General features: G+C 42.0%; 1 protein-coding gene across 2 annotated transcripts in view; it reads left to right on the forward strand.

Annotated features, from left to right (window-relative positions):
- The first annotated feature begins 206 nt into the window (after positions 1-206).
- arhgef12a (Rho guanine nucleotide exchange factor (GEF) 12a) overlaps positions 207-19,387 on the forward strand; it is a 46,521-nt gene continuing 27,340 nt past the window's right edge. The window contains exons 1-3 of one of the 2 annotated variants that reach the window (XM_080459300.1): positions 207-1,747; positions 16,447-16,467; positions 18,953-19,044. In XM_080459300.1, the coding sequence (XP_080315426.1) occupies positions 1,716-1,747; positions 16,447-16,467; positions 18,953-19,044 (145 nt within the window). In that variant the 5' untranslated portion in view covers positions 207-1,715. Of the gene's footprint in view, positions 1,748-11,849; positions 11,877-16,446; positions 16,468-18,952; positions 19,045-19,387 lie in introns of those variants that run through there. The other variant, XM_080459301.1, reaches the window with a different exon arrangement.

The following is a 19,387-nucleotide window of genomic DNA, read 5'->3' on the forward strand; positions in this document are numbered from 1 at the left end:
AATTATGAGATAATTATGTCATTAATTCAGAAAAACATGTGAATGCAATCCGTTTCGGTACAGTGACATTATGCTGAAACTCTCTATCTTCCATCTACCGGCGGAAGTGGTCGGTCTGGACCCGCTCTGGACTCTTGCTCGCTGGCTGCTAGGGCGTTGCTAGTGGCAGAAAGTGGGATTTCTTTTTTTTTTTCCTTCTTGCTGTCTTTCCACAAGTTATCCTCCCGAGCGACTAACGTCCTGCGTGTGTAGGGGGGGGTGAGACGAAGAAGACGAAGACGAAGAAGAAGAAGAAGACGAAGAAGAAGAAGAAGAAGGAAAAAAAACAAAACACCGAACCTCGTTTGCTCTCCGTGTGAAGTTTCCCCTCCAGCCTCCCGGGAGGTGTTTCGCTCGTTTGTCTCGCGGCGGAGCGGCTGTTGCCTTCTGTCCCGTTAGCTGGCCGCGGAGCTAGCTCTGCTCTGCTTCACATCCACGGGTTATTCTGCCGAGACACGACCGAATCCTGGAAACATGGAGTCAAGGAGCGCCGCGCTGTGCTAACCGAGCCGCTCCGCTGGATATTCACCCCCCACACCTCCCTCTCTCCCTCCTCAAGGAGACTTTTTTTTTTTCTTCTTCTTTTTGTGTGTGTGTGTGTGTGTGTGTGAAGGACATAAGCGCGGAGACACATCACCAGCTTGTCATCATCCATGAGGTGTTGTGTGTTATATTTATATTTCGGGTGTTCGGCCGGCCTCATTGTTGTGAACGGCGAGTTTGCTTTAGTTTGCACACGAAGCAAAGTTTTCTGCTGAAAGAGCTCATCTGTTTTGTTAGCTGGTAGCTGGTCACATCCAACGCCTGCCAGCTTGCCGTGAGAAAAAAAGGATCTTCCCGAGAGGAAAAACCCTCCCGCATGGGCTTCGTTTAAAAAAACCTAATTTTAATCCCGCAATCGTCTTTTTGTTTCCGAGTGTTAAAACAGAGGCGTCGCGCCGACGGAGCATTAGCCGCAGTTGTTTTGCTAATTTTTGGATCACGGCTCGCTTGGAAACTCGGGTTTTTTTCCTCTGAGCGATTCTCATGGTCACGGGAGAGCCGCCGTCCACGCAGCGACACACGGGCTTTTTTCTAGGAGCTGGGACTACCAAATGGGACTGCAGGAATTTCCAGCATCTCCGCAGATCGTTTAGGCGACCGCAGCGAGGCTACTCCGGCCGAGCCAGGGTGGTGGCAGGACGGGACTCCATCGCAGGGCCACACGGTGTCTGTTACATCGGAATAAGGATTGTTTACACGCTTCATATCTGCTGAAAACCTGGGGACGTGGATGCAAGAGGGGTCACAGAAGGAGTCCCGTTACATGCACGACAAACTGCCAGCTGGAACAGTGTATTTATTGTTGTTGCCATAATATTGTTAATAGCCGGGGCTGGACAAGCTCACACGACCGAGGCCCTGATTCATTTGTAAAAATCCGTGCTGCTATTTAATTCTAACAAGGACACACAGTGTTAGTATTTTTTTTTTTTTTTTTTTGCTTCAGTGTTTGGAGGTGCCTTGCTTGCAACAACTCAACACTGTCCTCCTGAGTTTGATTCAAAGCACCGGAGCTCACTATAAATCCTACTAAAGACGAATGCCAGGGAAGGACGATCCAGGAAACTGCCTCACCACACTCTGGAAAATGTTAATAGGATATAATTTGCTGCAAATCTAGAACAGGAAGCCCAATGAGTGACACACAGTCCAGCTTCACTGACAGGTACAGTACACACTCACCTTCATGCTCTGTGACACCACAGTAGTGGAACTGTGACTAGGCTGTGGTGACGGTGTGTTTTGGTCCGAAACAAAACCTCCAGTCTATTTAACTGTGTCTTGTATGGTCCAAGTAAAACGCTTCTTTGTATTGATGTGCTTGGTAATAACTGCGTTATACAATTACTAAGTAAGGACATTAGGTCTTGATGGAAACTCTGCTGATCTCAGCATGGATAATGGAGTTCACTGCAGACCGTAAAGTACTACTTACTTGCCCAGGGAATGAGAAGGCCTGCTACTGTTTGTGTGCCAGGGAACAGTCATCCGTGATCCCTGTACACCTTTCAACATCACTATTACCCCTAAGCCTTTAACGCTAACCTTCTCCTACACCTATTAAAACAATCTCTGGATTTAGACAAAACCGTAGCTCCGTGAAGTAATCACCTTATCTGAGGCAGCTGTCAACTCAGAGGTTGAACCAGAGGGTTAACTCATGTGTCATAGCCTGAAGAATAGACTAAATTAGCTGATAAAGATAAGTTCATGGTGGAGCTGCAATGATGGATCAATTGACAAAAAATTATTCAACAAATGTTTTGATATTCAAGCACTTGGGGTTGTTTTTGTATGTTTTTGATTTTACGGTCATGTTTCGTCTTTACAATGTCTTTTTTTTAAACATTTGGGTAGCTTATATGACATTTTAGGCTGCTACACAGGCTTTGGAAAACACTGGTTGACATTTCCAACATTTTGTGACTCTTCAGACATCATGAAGTGACCAACAGATTCATCAACAGTGAGGTTGAAGCTGTTGTTCATACTAACTTGGCTCATTGAGGTGTAGTATACGTACCTGTTCTCTGGTTTACATTGTCACAGGAATTAATTCCTCCGTGATATTTGAACCTGCCGAATAAAGTGGTTCCTATTCTCAATCAGATGCACTTTGGCAGTGAAACAGGAGAAACTGCAGCGTTGCATCAAGCCTTCCCACCTGAATCCCGCATACCTGTGAGAACAGAGAAGGCCAATACGCTGGAATGTGGTTGGTAGACTCAGAATAGAGGGGAGCTTATTGCACAGGTTGGGATATGAAATCTCCTCATGGCAAGAGCTAGAGGCTAAAGCCCAACCCCATTTTTACATGACCACCCTCCCCCACTGCAAATGATGGCAGCAGTAGCTGGCACCAACTGCTATTTGTGTGTGTGTGTGTGTGTGTGTGTGTGTGTGTGTGTGTGTGTGTGTGTGTGTGTGTGTGTGTGTGTGTGTGTGTGTGTGTGTGTGTGTGTGTGTGTGTGTGTGTGTGTGTGTGTGTGTGTGTGTGTGTGTGTGTGTGTGTGTGTGTGTGTGTGTGTGTGTGTGTGTGTGTGTGTGTGTGTGTGTGTGTGTGTGTGTGATAGCACTAAGACTGGCATCATTGACTAAACCTGTATTAGATCTTGTGATGCTTCAGCGAGCTATCATCAAGCCTTTAACAGAACCAAAAGTGATTAACTAAAAAGTGAATATCACTTCTGACAACATGGAGCATCCTATCCTCTGGTGGATGCTTTTACACATGTTTAGCAACCTCAAATAACTTGCATGTAATAGACTTTCGAAACAGGTTTTGTGTATGTTCCTGTTCCTTGTAGTGGTGTATGTGAAATCCTGGTTCTGTGTTTGTGTGTGTGTGTTTTGTTTTCTTGAGCTCAGTGGCCTTAAAAATGTAATTGTTAATCTGCCAGTTTGACTTGGTGCAGTTTGTTAGGATAAACCTAAACAGACAAAATGCAAAACAGTGATTGAGGAGACTACAGGTCATGCATGCAAGCAGCTGTGTACCTTGCACAAAAATTACAGTTGTCTTACATTTGAATTATTGTTTAGCATGCAGCAGCTCATGAGAGTGATTTTCGCTATGGTCCATGGTAATGACTTTATCGATTAGCAGTGTTACGTGTCCCCACCTCCCTCCTTTGGTCTTTCTGCATTCTCTTGGCCTTGCTTTCTCCACTTTCACATGTGATGTTGTGCATTTCTTTTTCGCCCTGTTGGCCTTGGATTGGGGGCGTATACATCCAGCATCTATTGGGGTTGGGCTGCCAGCCGGTGGATCAGTTCACTGCGCGGTTAGCTCTTTGTCATAGAGTTCTGCTGATCTCCACGTTTTTCCCACCACCCCCCCACCCTGAGGCCCTCCCGGGAAGTGGTGCTGGTGACATCACTAATAGTAAACAATAGCTTTTAGGGGGGCAGCAACCCCGGCTGCGTGTGGTATGTTTCTCCACACAGGTCTGTCAGTGGAGATCAGGTGTTTTCAGAGCGGGGGCTGGCTGGACTGTGTCTCTGTTATTGTATTGTGGGAGGAAAAGTGTGGATTTATGTCAGCCCCCATCAAGTTTGTCAGGAATTGATTTGTTGTCATTGATTAGAATGTAAATGATGTTGGTGAGTTAGCAGGTATTTGTTGAGACATTAAACTGTCAGTTATAAGGCAAGAATGCCAATCGCAGCTTAACAGAAGCCAGAGTGATGTCTTCAATTTTTTTTCTTTTTTGTGTGTGTATTTCCAATCATCAGCTAAAAACTCAAGATTGTTAAATTTATAATAAACAATACAGCGGAAGTATATTTGATGTTGCAACATTATAAATTAGGTAAAAGCTTCATCGTTTGTCAGAATTGTTATCAATTACTGTCATGCATTTTGACCAATAAAATAATTATGTAGCTGGATAATACCAGGGTTGTAGAGTTTATATTCAGCCCCACTGCAGTGTAGTTTGTTTCCTCATGATAAATGTCCTCAAGAGTAGTTCTGACAGCTCGGTCTGCTCGCATGCGTCTCCTGTATTTAGCGTCCCTCCCTGATAATGCAGCATGCGTCGACTCCATCTAGTCAGCACTGATACCGAGGAAGCTGTGTCAGCTGCTCTTACTATGCATTTAAATGAGTTTCCAGAGGTCGTTCAGCGCTCTGATCAGAAGAGCAACGGCTCCCACTCAGCATGCACGGGATAACAGTGTTTACACACCAATGAGGCTTCTGCAAGTAAAGATGGATACATTTAGACACAAACTCGGCAACCAATATTTCATCCGGCATGATGGCTTAAAAGGTACTAAATAGACTGCCACATTCAACTCGAGGGGTTCTGGTGTTGTACAGACACAGCTAAAACTAGTGGTGGGGTAAAAGATAGCTCCAGGCTTGTGAGATTTTTATGTGTAAAGTTTAATCTACACTAATTATTTGATAATCGAGTTCTATCACAATAAACGCAGATTCATTTATCATCATGATTAATTGGATTCAAAATCTTGAAACAATTAACCCATCTGCATGCAGACTGATTTAAAATCCCTGAGAAGTCTCTGGCAATGTATTTCAGGCAGTTTGTCCAAGTAGACTTGCCGTTGCACATGTGCTATTGGGCTATTGCTCCGGTAGTGACAGTCAGAAGAACCAACTAGATATGGAAGGTGTTAAATGGCACGTTGGCCCTCTCGATAGGAAATTTTGAGTCCAAAAAAACTCCCAAAACGGAACAGTCGACCAACAAAGTATTATGCACACGCTGCAGGAAGGAGTTTTCTTTTCACCGAAGCACTTCCAGCCTAAGATCCCGCATTAATGTGTAGCATACGTTGTAAAGCATGAATGGAAATGTTGTATTCTTCCTTAATGTGTGTTGTTTAATCCAACATTGTTAGCTCAGCTGTCTGTAAACACCGACAACGTGGTGCTCCAATAGCCTGCAACATAATCGGCACAATAGTGTGTATTTATTTTGCACAAAGGTCTTGAATAGAGCTATTGTACACTTGAAGCCTTTATTGAACTACATAAAGAATGAAAATAAAACATCTGCATGTCCTTGCAGTATGTTCTATCATACAGTGAGTCACTGCCACAGTTAGAAGGGACACTCGTTAATCCGCATCACAGATGCTCTCATTCGAAATGCCCAATATATGGTCTTGCGTGGTCCCTGTTACATCTACTTCATCTTCTTATAAGTGCGTTCTAATGGCCGGTCAAGTTATCAGCATTGCATTAAATGCATCGCTCTTCAGATTGGATTTGTTGTTTAGGACCTGTCCACACTTTAGCGGCCTGACGTTATCGGTGCAGCAGCGCTACTTTGTTTTTGTTGTGGTTATTGGAGAGCTGGACTTGAGATTTATATGTTATTTCAATCTCTTTGAAACATACTACCAAACCAGAGACCCCTGCACCAATGCACATAGCAGATTCTTTGTTTTGGTTATTTATAGAATGTAAATGAAGCCCTTTGGAGAAAGGGCTCACACCTGGATGTCACTTTGGCAGGCACACACCAGATCCCACCATACCGAGTTCACCCCTGCCACTCTTCGTTCACCCCCTCTGAATTATATGCATCTTTAATTTCAGTTTTCAAATCACCCACTTTATTATTTATTTTATTTTTTTCACTGTGCACATCAAAGTAGTATTTGTTTACAAAATTATATAGGAAACATTTTAGTGAAAAAATATTCAAATCTTTAGATTATTTTCTTGGCTATCAATTTAAGGTTGACTGAAAAGAAAAGAAAAGAAGTTGAGATAGAAGAATGGTTGGGCATGGCAGAGAGGAAAGAAACTAGTTTTGCCTCGGGGGGCTTGTGATGCTGTGGAGTGGGTGGAGCCGGGACATAGAGCGAGCTGGGGCCCAGAGTGCTGGGGGAGTTGAGGGGGTCTATCACCCAGCCCTGTGATGTTGATGCTTGTGGACACCCTCTACAATCCTGCCCTGGTAGGCTAAAGGGCTTTAGGGCCCAAACATTACTTTCACTCCACAAAAGATAGGATCACAACAGTGGAGGATGAAAAAGGGGACAAGAAAAGAGATCTGTCTCGTCCAAGTGTCATGTCCTCACGTGTACATGTAAGGGGGTTTTGTGGTCTGAAACTAGGCTCTTGCCTCCAGGCTAAATGCAGCACTTACGGAGCATTGATATTTCCGCTGATTGCACAAGTAAATACAGATATTAACGTTTTTACTGAGCTGATTATGGAAATATAATGCGTATCACTACTACGCTGATTTGGTCACTTGTGTCTTCCAGTTGGAAATATAGATTTCTGTGTCATGCCATGCTGATACTCTTATTCCCAGGGACTGAGGATGCTCTAATTGAGTCTGTGAAGCACTTTGGGAGGCTGTATTGCCAAGAGAATGAACCAACTTGCTGCTCATCTGTGATTAATCTTCCATCGCCTGTTTCTGCTGATTCAGAGGTGAATAGACGGATTCACACACTCCAGCTCTTTCTCTCCAAGAACAAAGCGTCGCAACACAAGTTCTCTTATCTACCTGTAGACTCACTGCTTTCTGAATGACTGTTCACGCTTTTAATAGCAGAAAGCAATAGAAAAGCCAATGAAGAGGAAGTGCAGGGATTTACTGCAAAATATTATACGGTTTCCATGAGGATCTTTCGTGTATACTCTTGTTGGCGAGTGAAGGCCATAATCATTCTCTGTTTCCCTTAGCGACTGGCTACTCGGCGTATTAAGTATCGCCGACGCCTTGCATTCATCAAGCAAAGTTGTTTTAGTGCGGAGTAAACGAAAAAAAAAAATAGAATCAGTTTTTTCTTCACTGTATTGCTATCTTGGTCACTCTTTTATTCACCTCCTGCGGGGTTTAACCAGAGGATTAGTTCTTGTTTTAATGCATTTTTTATAATCAGAGTGGATGCTGCATGAGTGCGGCTACATCATTCAGCTGCATCAATGATGCAGGGCTGCATTTGCTCACGATGAGGAGGTGGCATCAGTTGTTGTCAACACCAGACCATTGCTTAGCTCATTGACATTCTTGCTTCTGGCATCAAGGACGACAGTATATCCACAATGAATAGAAGGAAAAAAAAATACAGCATTTGAACTGCTAATAACAGAGAAATCAATTGTTTAACAGTAAACATTTCAATCCTAAAATGTTTAGGAAACTAGCATTTCCTATCTTGGAGTATTTTTACAATGTTTTAGTAAATGTAATCCTCTGCTAAGACTCTTTTGAGTGGGAATAACACATCTAACGGCGGCATGGCAACAGCAGGCAATCTGCATTTTGCGAAAACAGTTTCTGTAGCAACTGGTGTCAAATCGGAAAGTCAACTTGATGCCAAAATGTTTTTGATTGTGGTTTAAGTCTTCCAAAACTAAGAACCCACCATTTAAAAAAAAAAAAACCAAAAAAAAAAACCATTCAGAACATCATCATTTTGACCATTGTATGTACAACAATTCGGCAAAAAATAACAAATAATTGTAGTTATTACATTTGGAATATTTCTCCATTGGACTGTTGTTTTTGTATATACTCTCAACTTGATTAGACAGGCTCTCTGTTGGTGAAAATTCTAACAATAGAATAACATTCAGATTATATTTGTACATCATACTGTAGATTTGGAAACAAACAAACAAACCCAAATATAATCAAAATAAGTATGATTAAAAAAAGAAAGTTCCCCCAAAATTTGAGAATCAAGCATTACAGCACAATAACGATCCCAACGCTACCAGACTGAGCAACTTTTTCTGTGGGGAAACCCTGGCGGATGTTTTACAGCTTGGGAGAGAATCACGTGTCAGTAATGTGTTTTTACTCAAGTGTCAGTACCAGCATGCTGTAGTTCTATTAATTAAAACAAATCTTTTGAGATAATTTCAGGTTAGTTCTTCCTGAAAGATTTGTCTTTTCAGGTGATTTTGTGTCTCTGCTAATAAATCACAGTTTGGACTGGTTAATAAACCTCATCAATAACAACTAGATGAACTTTCATAAAACAGTTTGAAATCAAAAGTAACTTAGAAAGTGATGCCTTGTCGAGATCTGAAGAATCAGTTCAGAGGATCTATCGATCGGGGAAGTTGTCAGGTTTTTGAGGCGGTGTTCGTAGCTCGCACCGGTGTGGACGGTGAAGCATGTTGAGCCACCTTCTTTCCTTTCCCAGTGCTCGAGGACAGCAGACAGCATAGCGTGAAGAAATGTCTATCCCCCGGCCCTCATGTCAGGAATCCTGATGAGGTTTATTGGGGCAGAAAGGGCACAGTTTTCCCCCCGAGGCTGTAGCTTGAGCTCCAAAGCTATTGGTCTTGTCTCTCTAGCACACACTGCAACCCCCTCCCTCGCTCTGTCTCTGTCTCGTACACTGACTTAATCCTTTCTTCCCTTAAATCCATACTTCAGTGTACTCAACACTGCATTGTCACACCACTGGGGCCACATGTTGAGAATGACATTGCTTTGTTGGACGCGAAGCCAGTGTCATGTAGAGGTAGTTTAAAAAAAGAAATATAATTGCGTGGGTGTAGACAACTTTCTCAGTGGCAGGGAGTGGAAAGGAATGACGTCATGCAGTCTGTGTTTGTCTGTGCACCCACATTGTGTGACTCAGGTATAAAGATTAGATAACCAGCAGTGTGTTTGTGCTCTCTCTCGCACTGGCTGGCTGCGGGCCCTGAATCAGACTGTATCATTACACCATTCAGAGAGAAGCACTGGCTCGTTTTAGAGGCGCGCTATGAATGGCCGGCTCGGTTGAGGAGCAGATAGTGCCAGCCGTTTTTGGTTCTTGGCAGGCCAGCGGCGTGACTCAGCTCAAAACCCAGCTGCGAGGAGATTGTGCCGCCACCGCAGACTCGCCCGTCAGTTCTACCAAAGCTTGCAGCGCAATCTCGGCATCTGAGGATGTGCTGTAGTGTACGACGTTGTAATTCATCTCCTGGTATGGACACACCTCAGTCTGATCTTTGCAGCCTGCGGGCAACTCCTAAAAGAGTCCAATCCTCTGCGAGTTTCACACAGGCCTCGCCTCCCCCAACCCCAACAACACCTGCGCTATGAACTGTATTGCTCTGCGCTCTAGTAGAGACTCCACATTACTGCAACATCTCATTTTGTGCAAGTCACAACAGCAACTTTGCATGAATGACGGGGAGATACATTCTTTATTAAGCTGCATATCCTGATGTCAGATGCATGCTGCCAGCTTTCATCCTCATGAGCAGTTAGAAGTTGTTACCGCCCGCGAGTTACTAGTTACTTCATAACAGACACTTGTTATTCTAAAAGGAATTGAGTGTAACCTGTAGTGCTTCCTCTCATTCCAAGTTGTTCTAGTTCCTTATAAGCTGTTTTCGTTCCTCTTCACAGAAGTGACTGTGTCAGAGTCTTGCTCTCTCAGGGCTGTTTGTCCCTCCCTCTATCCCTTCTTTTTCACTCTCTCTCACGCCTCATGGTCTGGTCTGGTCCAGTCCCAGCCTTGCTTGCTGCCACTGTTGCTGCAGTTGGCCCAGCTCTGCCACAGTTTTCCATCAAAACACCAAACCTCAATGGAGCATTCAAGCCCGGGCCCGCTCCAGCACCGCTCCTCCCTCCCATCCCACCCTGTTCCGACTCTGCCTTCTTTCTCCCTTTTTCGCTTCTTGCACATTTAACGGGCTCATCCAGGAAGAGGTCCTCGCTCAGACCTTTATAGCTGGATCTGAAGAATCGAATGACCTTAGCTACTTGATTCTTAAACGTGGTCTCTGAGGGGTTTTTTGAAGGAAGGAAAAAAAACAAAAAACAACCCAGCCTTTTTTTGGCATGTTGGTTTTTATAGTTTCTTCTAGATTTACATACTGTGCCATCTGGAGTCTTACAACGTTTAAGTTGAAGCCGCACTTGAACAGTTGTAGTTGTTGCTCAAGAAGAAAGACTCACAAGTTTTAACGTGATTCTTATTTGTATTATCTTGAAAACAACATTCTTGCAGCAGAAGCAAAGTTTCTGTATGACTTCACACGCTGTGTTAGAAGGCAGCTGTAAGGCTTTACTCACACGAGCATGATAGCAGAAGTTCTGTGTTTTCCATGAGTATTTTTGTACTGCAGTCGTTAATTTTCATCACAACCTATTATGGTTCTGTTCTTCTTTTGCTTGGTATATAATGAGAAAGCTGACAACATCTAATATCTGGTATTGACAATAAATGAAGATTAGGCACCTAATTACTGCAGTTGTATTTTTTATATGATATGTACCGAATTCTTATCATCCTGGATAGTAGTTGTAAAGTACTTGAACTATCATTGAAGCGAGGGTTTTACTGCTGATAATAAAACCCGTGTGATAGTTGACTTGGCTTTTCCAGTTAAGTTGTGTGAGTTGTGTCTCTGTGTAAGCGATGTATTTGAGTGGAAAATCGAGAGAAATGTTGGCCTTGAAATGAGACCCTTTAATATGCCCAGTCAGCCTTGCAGTCACCAGAGTCGAGATCCATCAATATACAAGGGGGCTGCAGTGAACTGTCAGAACTCGCCAAGTCATAGCAACACTTTTTCCTCACAAAGTCTATCTTCAATACAGAGTAAGCACAGTATTCTTCTCTGCACGCTGACTGACGATTTTAGACAAAGCTCAGCTATCAGCCTCCACCAGTGTCGCGAATGAAAGTTGTTAGTTCCACACATGACCAAGATAATTACTTCCCTCAGACAATGCTTCTTATGTCTGGCTCAATGTGAGTCATGATGTTTGCTTGTAGTGCTCTAGTAAGCATAAATTAGGTGTATGTATTGTGAATATACTTTTAATGCTTCCCGCAAGTACATTGATATGATTTTTCCAACTTTTTTTTACGATTTGCAAATAATGGCATTCTAAGTCTTTCCAACTCAGCAGGTAGGCTCATGCATTATGTTTGTACTATTTTTAGGGGGGGAAATCAGTTTTAACATTTATTACATGGTTAGCCCACGTTAATATGATTACAGCTGAAGCACTAGAATACATGATGGTTATTAAGTTTTCAATACTTCAACACTAAGACTGGCTTCCTCAGCCTTTTCTATATTTGATATCCTGCATCCCATTGCATTGTTGTTGGAAGCGCCCATTAAAGAATTCCCCTCAGGGTATTATATATATTGCATTTTACAGTCTTAGTAAGTCAACATTGCAAGTTCCAATTGTGTTATTATATTTGCTCATACAGTATTTAGGGTCTTAACCTTGTCAAAAAAATTTTTTTTCAAGTCTTTATGATATTCAAACGAAATTGTTGTTTTTCTATTTATTTTGGCCTTTCAGCAGGAAGTAACATGTCGCCTTAATGTAAGTGCATTCACTTTCTATTTTGCATCATGGTGTTGCATAGAATACAGAATATGACTTGATTGAAGTTTGATGTCTTTCTGCTGATTTATGTCTTGCCACTACATAAATCAGGCTTGATGACTTGACTGTCGGTTTGCTGCAAACACGTCTGATGCTGCAGAGTCTTGCCGTGTTCACAAGTTTGTGGTTGATGTGTATGATGTCCTTTTTAGTTCCTCTTTGCAGTCAAGGACACTTTTGCTTCCACATTGAATGTACTAGTCTGGTTTGATATTATTTTTATAATTCCTGTCAGCTCAATCTCACACAATGCTCACAAGAGCTCAAGCGGGGAGACATTATGATTTATTCTTTTCAAAACATTTTGTTAGTTAAAAAATTGTTTTTAATCAAGTTACCTTGGTGCGCATGTTGTGATTGCTTATTTCTTCTTGACTGTTGTTGCTATGCATGTCAAATAACTGCAAGTCTGGGCTTTTAGGGAAATGAAATAAATCTGGTAAAAAAAAAAAGGGCAGTTTCTGCACACGCAATCTGAGCTTGGACCTGATGCCTTTTGTTTGGTAGGGAGGATTATCCTCCCATCCCAATGTTGGCAGTCCCATCTCTCTGTCTGTGTGTGAAAGTCTCCTTGGGAAAAGGCACTGAATCCCAAATTGTTTCTCATGTTGATGTTTGCTTGACAGCAGTTACTTTTTGTGTGCAAATGTGTAAATTTGACTGATCCTGTAAAAGCCCCAAACACACTGCGATTATCGGCCGTTGCAAAGGAAAAATAGCAATCGTGGGAGAATCATGGCAAAATCTTTGGTCTCAGCTCTAAGACAACCTGGGATATAATTCAGACAGTAATTTGAATTTTATCAATCAGAAATTTGGGTTGATTGTGACCGCCGACCTGTTTGCTCCATTTATATGTCGTGTGTTTTCTTGGAAAGTGAAAGACCTTAACAGTGAATGCTAACGTTCAATGCTCGTCGATCCTAACAATTATTTACTTCAAGATCCCTTTGCAAAATTGGCCTCTCTTTCCGAGCCACGGCCGTACCAATATTCTCCTCCTCCTCCTTTTTGTCGGATTTGTTTCCAAGCACATATATGCCAAAATTGTGAGGGGCTCCATTCATGTTTATGTTTTGAATATGTTCTTGTACAATCAGGTCGACTCGCGCCGTCGTAGGCTGCGAATCAGCTTGCCTTTTTATTGTGCAATCTGCACACAGAAAACTTATTAGATTTGTGTCGTACAGTGTGGCTAGTTGTGAACCTATAAGATTGTTAAAATCACAGTCTGTGAGAGCCATACTGCACGTTTTGAAAGTGAGTATTTATCATTACACCATCACACGGTTGATTTTGTTTTTCCTTTTTGTCATGGCTTTTTGTAGTTTTTGATTAGAGAAAACACTGAAAATACTGTTTGTAAATAAAGGACTGCAGACCTCAATAGTGATGAGCTGCCATCCAGATCTCGTTGCTCGGGGCAACCAGGGTAGTTTTGAAGTTGTAGTCCTGCTATGGGTGTATGTTTTCAACATCTTCTCCCAGAGGCCTCGCAGCTCCAGGATGTTTTCAGCTTGCTGTTTAGGAGCAGTACCTATAATTAAAGAAAAAAATATTCCACACTGTATTTATTATAGCTTTAAAACCCATGCTATGTTTGATATTCTTTGCACTACAGAGATCTCTGTCCCTTAGTATGGGCATGATGTTTCCATCTCAATCTACGGCAGGGGTGTTAAACATCTGGCCCGAGGGCCAAAAACATCGCCTGTGGAATGACACTGTAATATTAGGTCTTGTAAAAAGTGGATTAAATGTGAACATAATCAAAATACACAAATGCTTTTTTGCACTAAAAATATTTGGAGTCATTGTTGCGATATAATATTACTGATTCAGCCAACTGAGACTGTGTGTGGTCGATGAGCCGAAGTGGATTTGACAAACCTGCTCTGGAGTGAATGACGATCAGCTCTTTCTCCTAATATTAATGTGATTAGGTTGTAATAAAATTCTAATGCTATAAAGTCTGTGTATTTTAGCACTTGCAGATTATTTGATTAAATACGATTAAATAGAATTGGCTAACTTCAAATAACTACCGTCCCTTCTTCTTTGCACTAAAACTTAAGTAGCTATAATTTTACTGATTGTACCCGAGTGAGATTATGAGAGGCTGTATCTGGCACCTGAATTGAAATGAGTTTGTCAGCCCTGATTTACTGCATCATTACTCCCGTAATGGTGAACAGGCGTTATAATTTGAGTCTACGTTTAACCTTGTGTTCCAGTTAGAGGACTTCATCGGCCCTCAATAAGTGTGTCCACAGCAGGTTCTTTGAACTGAAGTGGGGTTTTTTTTTTTTCCCCCTGTAGATTTTGCATGATGTAATACTAAGCACAGTCTTTTTCATTTCCATTTCTCCCCAGAAAAACACAAAACTTAAACACCATACCGAGCATTATTTCTGAAAAACCTTGACTCATAAGTGAAGCTGAGCTCAGACGTTTACAGACAGCTGACACATCATCCAGACCCAAGGAGCTCTGTCACGTTTTCATCTGTTCCTGTAGGATCAACCAAGAACAACATCTGCCTGCTCAGTCTTGCCTTCTCCCACCTTGTACATTCACATGTACCATTTCGTTGTGTGTTTATATGCTGACTTTTCCATGTCTCCGATTCAGAGGTTGCTTAGGGAGTGGGCTACTTAGGGCAAGTTTTTTTTTTTTTTTTTTTTTTTCTGCAGGAGGCTCTGGAACTTATTACAGTCTGAGGCATTTTCATAAACGGGCCATTCAGCTGCCCCTGCTTAGGTCTGAATGGGACACAGTGTCGCAGGCAGAAAGAGAGTTAATGTGGACTAGTAAGTCCCGAGACCTCCTCATTACAGAAGACTAATGTTCTGAACAGTGTTGCTGTTAGTTGTATTTTTCTTTGTTGAAAATACACTTCACTTAGATACAAGAGTGCAATTTATCCCTACCGCTATTGTATGTGTGTAATTAATAATTTACAAAGCGTATCCCATATAGTTCCAGTGAAAAAGAAAGCTTTAAATTTGCAGAGCAAATAAAGATGTGGGCATGCGAGTAAGTGTGTGGGACCGTTTCAAACTCTTAAGATGCCAATCTTTTTTCCTTCAAAAAACTAAAAAAATTAATAAATAATTTCTATTTAGTCTTTATGGTACCAGGACAATGTAACAATATAACCTGAAGCCCACTCGTGGAAGTAGCTTTTCACACTAAATGAATGCAGAAATGGCAAAACATGCCTCCCTCTGTCTGGAGAAAAATGAGCCGTGCTGACTGTACCCCAACATGGACTCCTAAATTAATGCTGAGTTGAGAGGGCCACCCACATAACTGGCACAAGCCTCATATGTATTTAAAAATCTTTCCTTTCAGTGGAAAGTACATTAACAATATGATTATTGTCACCATTTAAATGACTGAGTAGCATGTTGCTTTGGAGTCTCTCACTGGCTGACAAGGAACTTGAAGCATTAATGGTTGTTTTGTTTTCCTGAAGCGTATTCATGACTTATCTTTATTTCATACGGGAGTTGAAATGTTTTGTTTTGTAAGAATTGCTGGGTAATATATATATTCTTTTTGAAGTTCACAAATGCCAATGTGCATTTTGTTTGTTTTTTCACCACCATTTAGAGTGAAAGTGTCAAGGTTGTTAATAAGTGTAGAATTAATTTGAACTTCTTGTATAAAAAAAAATATAGATACTGTGTATATATTTCTGAGTCTTTTGCAATTTAGCGAAGAAATGACAATTTAAACCAAAACAATGAGACCAGTTCAAGGACGGCTGGTGTCATGGTCTTGCAACCTAAACAACCTGTGATAAATATTAGTAAATTCTAGTAGATGCTAACAAGTACTGTACTTAATTCAAGCTCCCACTGCAAAATGATCATCCTAAGTTGGCCTCCATTTCCGAGCTCTTTCCAGTTGGGTCCATACTCTTTTCCTGCTCCTTTTATTTTGAGATTTCTTTCCAAACATATAAATGCCACAATGCTGAGGGCTTTGTTCATGTTTATGTTTGGAACGTGTTGTTTTTGCGCGATCACGTATTCTTCCACAATCGTGTCGACTCACGTCGCCATAGGCTGCAATTCAGCTTGTGTTTTCATCTTACTGCCTGCACACAGCAACCGTCATGTGGTGGCCTCAGTTTATTTAGATTTGTGTCGTACAGTGTGGCGGGCTGCTTCAAGCTGAGCACGCCATGAATGTGATTCTGGTCTCATTATTACGGTCAAGTTGCAATGTCTGTGACACACAGCTCAGATCTTGGAGATGAAGGACATTTGACCTGGAAAAAGCTTTAATCTGCAACTGAAGAACTCTGATGTTTGATCGGATTATTGTGTTTACCACGATAAGAATCTGAGAGAAGGCTGCCCCCCCCAACCACCACCATCACCACCACCACACTCCCTTTATAGGCATCAACAGCTCAGCTTCCGCAAGCTATTTTAATTTGGTAGTCTTTCAGGGCGTGTGAGATATATACGAATAATCCATTTGTTTTGTCTTGCAGGTTTCCCAAGAAAGCAAACAGGTAAGAATCCCCATCTCGTCTTGTTTTGTTGTAAAGACTGGTTTGCAATCTTTGTGTGAACACAGAAGTACACCCCTCTTGTTTACATACACAGCTACAGACGAGGGAAATGATTTAGGCTTTACTAGGCCGGGTGAACTGCAACACAGAGGTCTTCAGAATCTGGACCAAACATACCCCACCAACCCCCACTCAGGCAACACACACACACACACACACACACACACACACACACACACACACACACACACACACACACACACACACACACACACACACACACACACACACACACACACACAGTGAGGGACAAAGGGGTCCCTCTTCTAAGGGTGGCCCATCACTGCCTTTCACTGTGAACAGAACAGTGGCCTTTCACAGTTGGGGCCAGTATAGGCAGAGGCAGCCGCACATCGCCTCCCAAGGTTCAAGCCGGAGTCTGGCCTTGTGGCATCTCCGCTGAGGAGCGCCCTTTCTCTGGCTTTGCTCTCTGGGCACTCAGCAGAGCAACTCCACATCCTCTCTGCTTGTTGCATTATACAGCCGACACACTCGACATGATTCATACACTACGAGTGTCCCCGGACACATTATTCTCAGTGCTGAAATGAACAATTGTTGGTTCTTTCTGTTACTGTAAGTCCTTCTGAAGTCTCACTTGGCTGAAACTTGCATGCATTACAATTACCGTCTGTACAAAAGTTGCGTCTGAAAAAGACTAGTGTTATGGACTTTACTTACTGGTTCCGCAAATGTCATAAAAATGCAAATTTTTTGATTATTAAAATCCAGTATTTCACAAATTTGTGACGAATGTTACAAATGTTCCATCTAAGGTCAATAATCTGTGATCTTGTGCACCTCATCGCTACTAGGAGATTTCCAATAGCAAAAGAATAGAATTCCAATAGAAAGGCAGAGCTTTTAAAGAATTTAGAAATGCATCAAAAAATTAAAGATTTAAAGATCATTAGTATTTTAAAATAATTTAAAACAAACCTCAAGCAAGACACGGACTCATTGAAAGCAATATAGAAATTACAATTAAATAACAGATCAAAATCATCATCAGACAAATTTTAATAAAACAAACAGCAAATGATGATGATAACTGATATTGTTTTTACGCTGACTCAGCGACCTGCCTTAACCCTCTTAGGTGGTTAAGGCAAGTCTAGATGCTCTGAGCAGATTTGCTGCCTAAATCCGATTTTTTTTTTTCTTTTTTTACACAGATTTTATCAAGTGACCCATATCTGATTCTCACAATTACACTTGCCTGCAATTCCAGAAACATTGGGCATGCGTACTTGTAGTGTTTACAAACTTCAGGTTACTTCTGAACCAAGCGCTACCATGAACGAGGACAGACATTTGACGCTAATGTCGCAGTGCCCGAGAAGTTCACCAAAACAGTGCGAGGATTTTTAGGCAAAGGGCCATGACTGCATTTTATGCATATTGTAGCGCAGACCGGCCCTGCTATGAATGGATCCCCGAGATTTTCGTACTGGATCTCAAAACTTGGACTTTTAACATCAACATGAACTCAAACGCATCAAACAACAAAGAGGGGTGTGAACATGCAACATCCGACTCACTCATGTTATAACATCACCTGCCTGATCAAACAATAACAGAAACACAAAACCAGCGGGTATAATTACAATAAACTTAGAGAAAAAGTCCCGGGAAATAACATCCTCTAATCCCTTGCACTTACCCCGTCCCCCTGTTGGTTGTCATCTCAACATTAATGTGAACACCCAGAAATTTCAAAATTTCAAAAACTCTGCTTATTGGGTTAGTTTCAGTGTCAAGTTATGGGTCTACTTCACTCGTGAACTGCTGTATACAGTGTCGTTTTCAGCCCTGATAGAAATAATCTCACGATTTGAGCCAAACTCAGATTTTCTGGAAGATTATTCTGAAGGTGGTTCGCAGAGAATTTGTAAGCGCTTCATCTTGCTTGGCTTTGATTGTGGGAAAACCTGTTGCAGAAGATCTGAGGAGTCTGGGTACTTCATAACGCACAAGGGAATCAGAAATGTGTTTATGTCCGAGACCATTTAGTAGCAGAATTTTAAAGTCTTCCCATTTGACAGAGCGCTGCACCAAGAGTTGATAAGAGGAGTCACACTGTTGTGCTGAAGCCCCACAATAGACAGGTGTTATGCTAAAGTACTTATTGTCGATAGTGTGTCCCCAGGCATAGGAGTGCACATACAGTGGTTTGACACATATTTCAGGATGTCAGTGAGAGCCCTCCGGGAATGCTGTCATTGCACGAGGAGGCAGAAACACAAGCCATCAACAAGTTTTTTTTTTTGTTTTGTCGGCATGTCAAAAGCAACAGTCCAACGCGGAACAAAGGTGTGAAAGTCTTAAGGAATGAGCTCACATCCTGGACAAAAGCTCGTTCTGCTTACTTCAACCACCTGCTCGGTCTATTTCTCACAGATGTCCTTTTTCTCTTTTTCTCCAGAACCAGCAGCATTCTCAGTAAAGACCACCCGCCAGACAAAAAACCCAAAAGTGACAAAAGTTCACTTCCCTCCAATGAGTTTGACCCTACAGGTAATTTCTCAATCTCATTTCTCGGTTCACTCTCCTGTTCTGCTTTTTCTTCTTCTGCCTCACTCTGTCAAACTCTGACTTCTGTCCATCTGGACCCTCTGTCTCACATGTGCATCACTGACTTTCTTTCTGGCTGTCCCTCGCACACATTTCTTCATTTCTTTCTCTTGAACACACGAATTGTTTCGTTACACGAGTGTGCTGATGACAGTTTGCACAAGGCATGCTGAGATGATGTCGGGTGATGTGTGGACTTTGCTCTGTGCTTTGCTCTTGATTGATGGACAGCTGTCGATGACGTCTGGGCACCAATCTGCACATGTGATCTAATCCAGATGTGTGA

Source organism: Lipophrys pholis, assembly GCF_963383615.2.
Source record: "Lipophrys pholis genome assembly, chromosome: 3".
NCBI lineage: Eukaryota > Metazoa > Chordata > Actinopteri > Blenniiformes > Blenniidae > Lipophrys > Lipophrys pholis.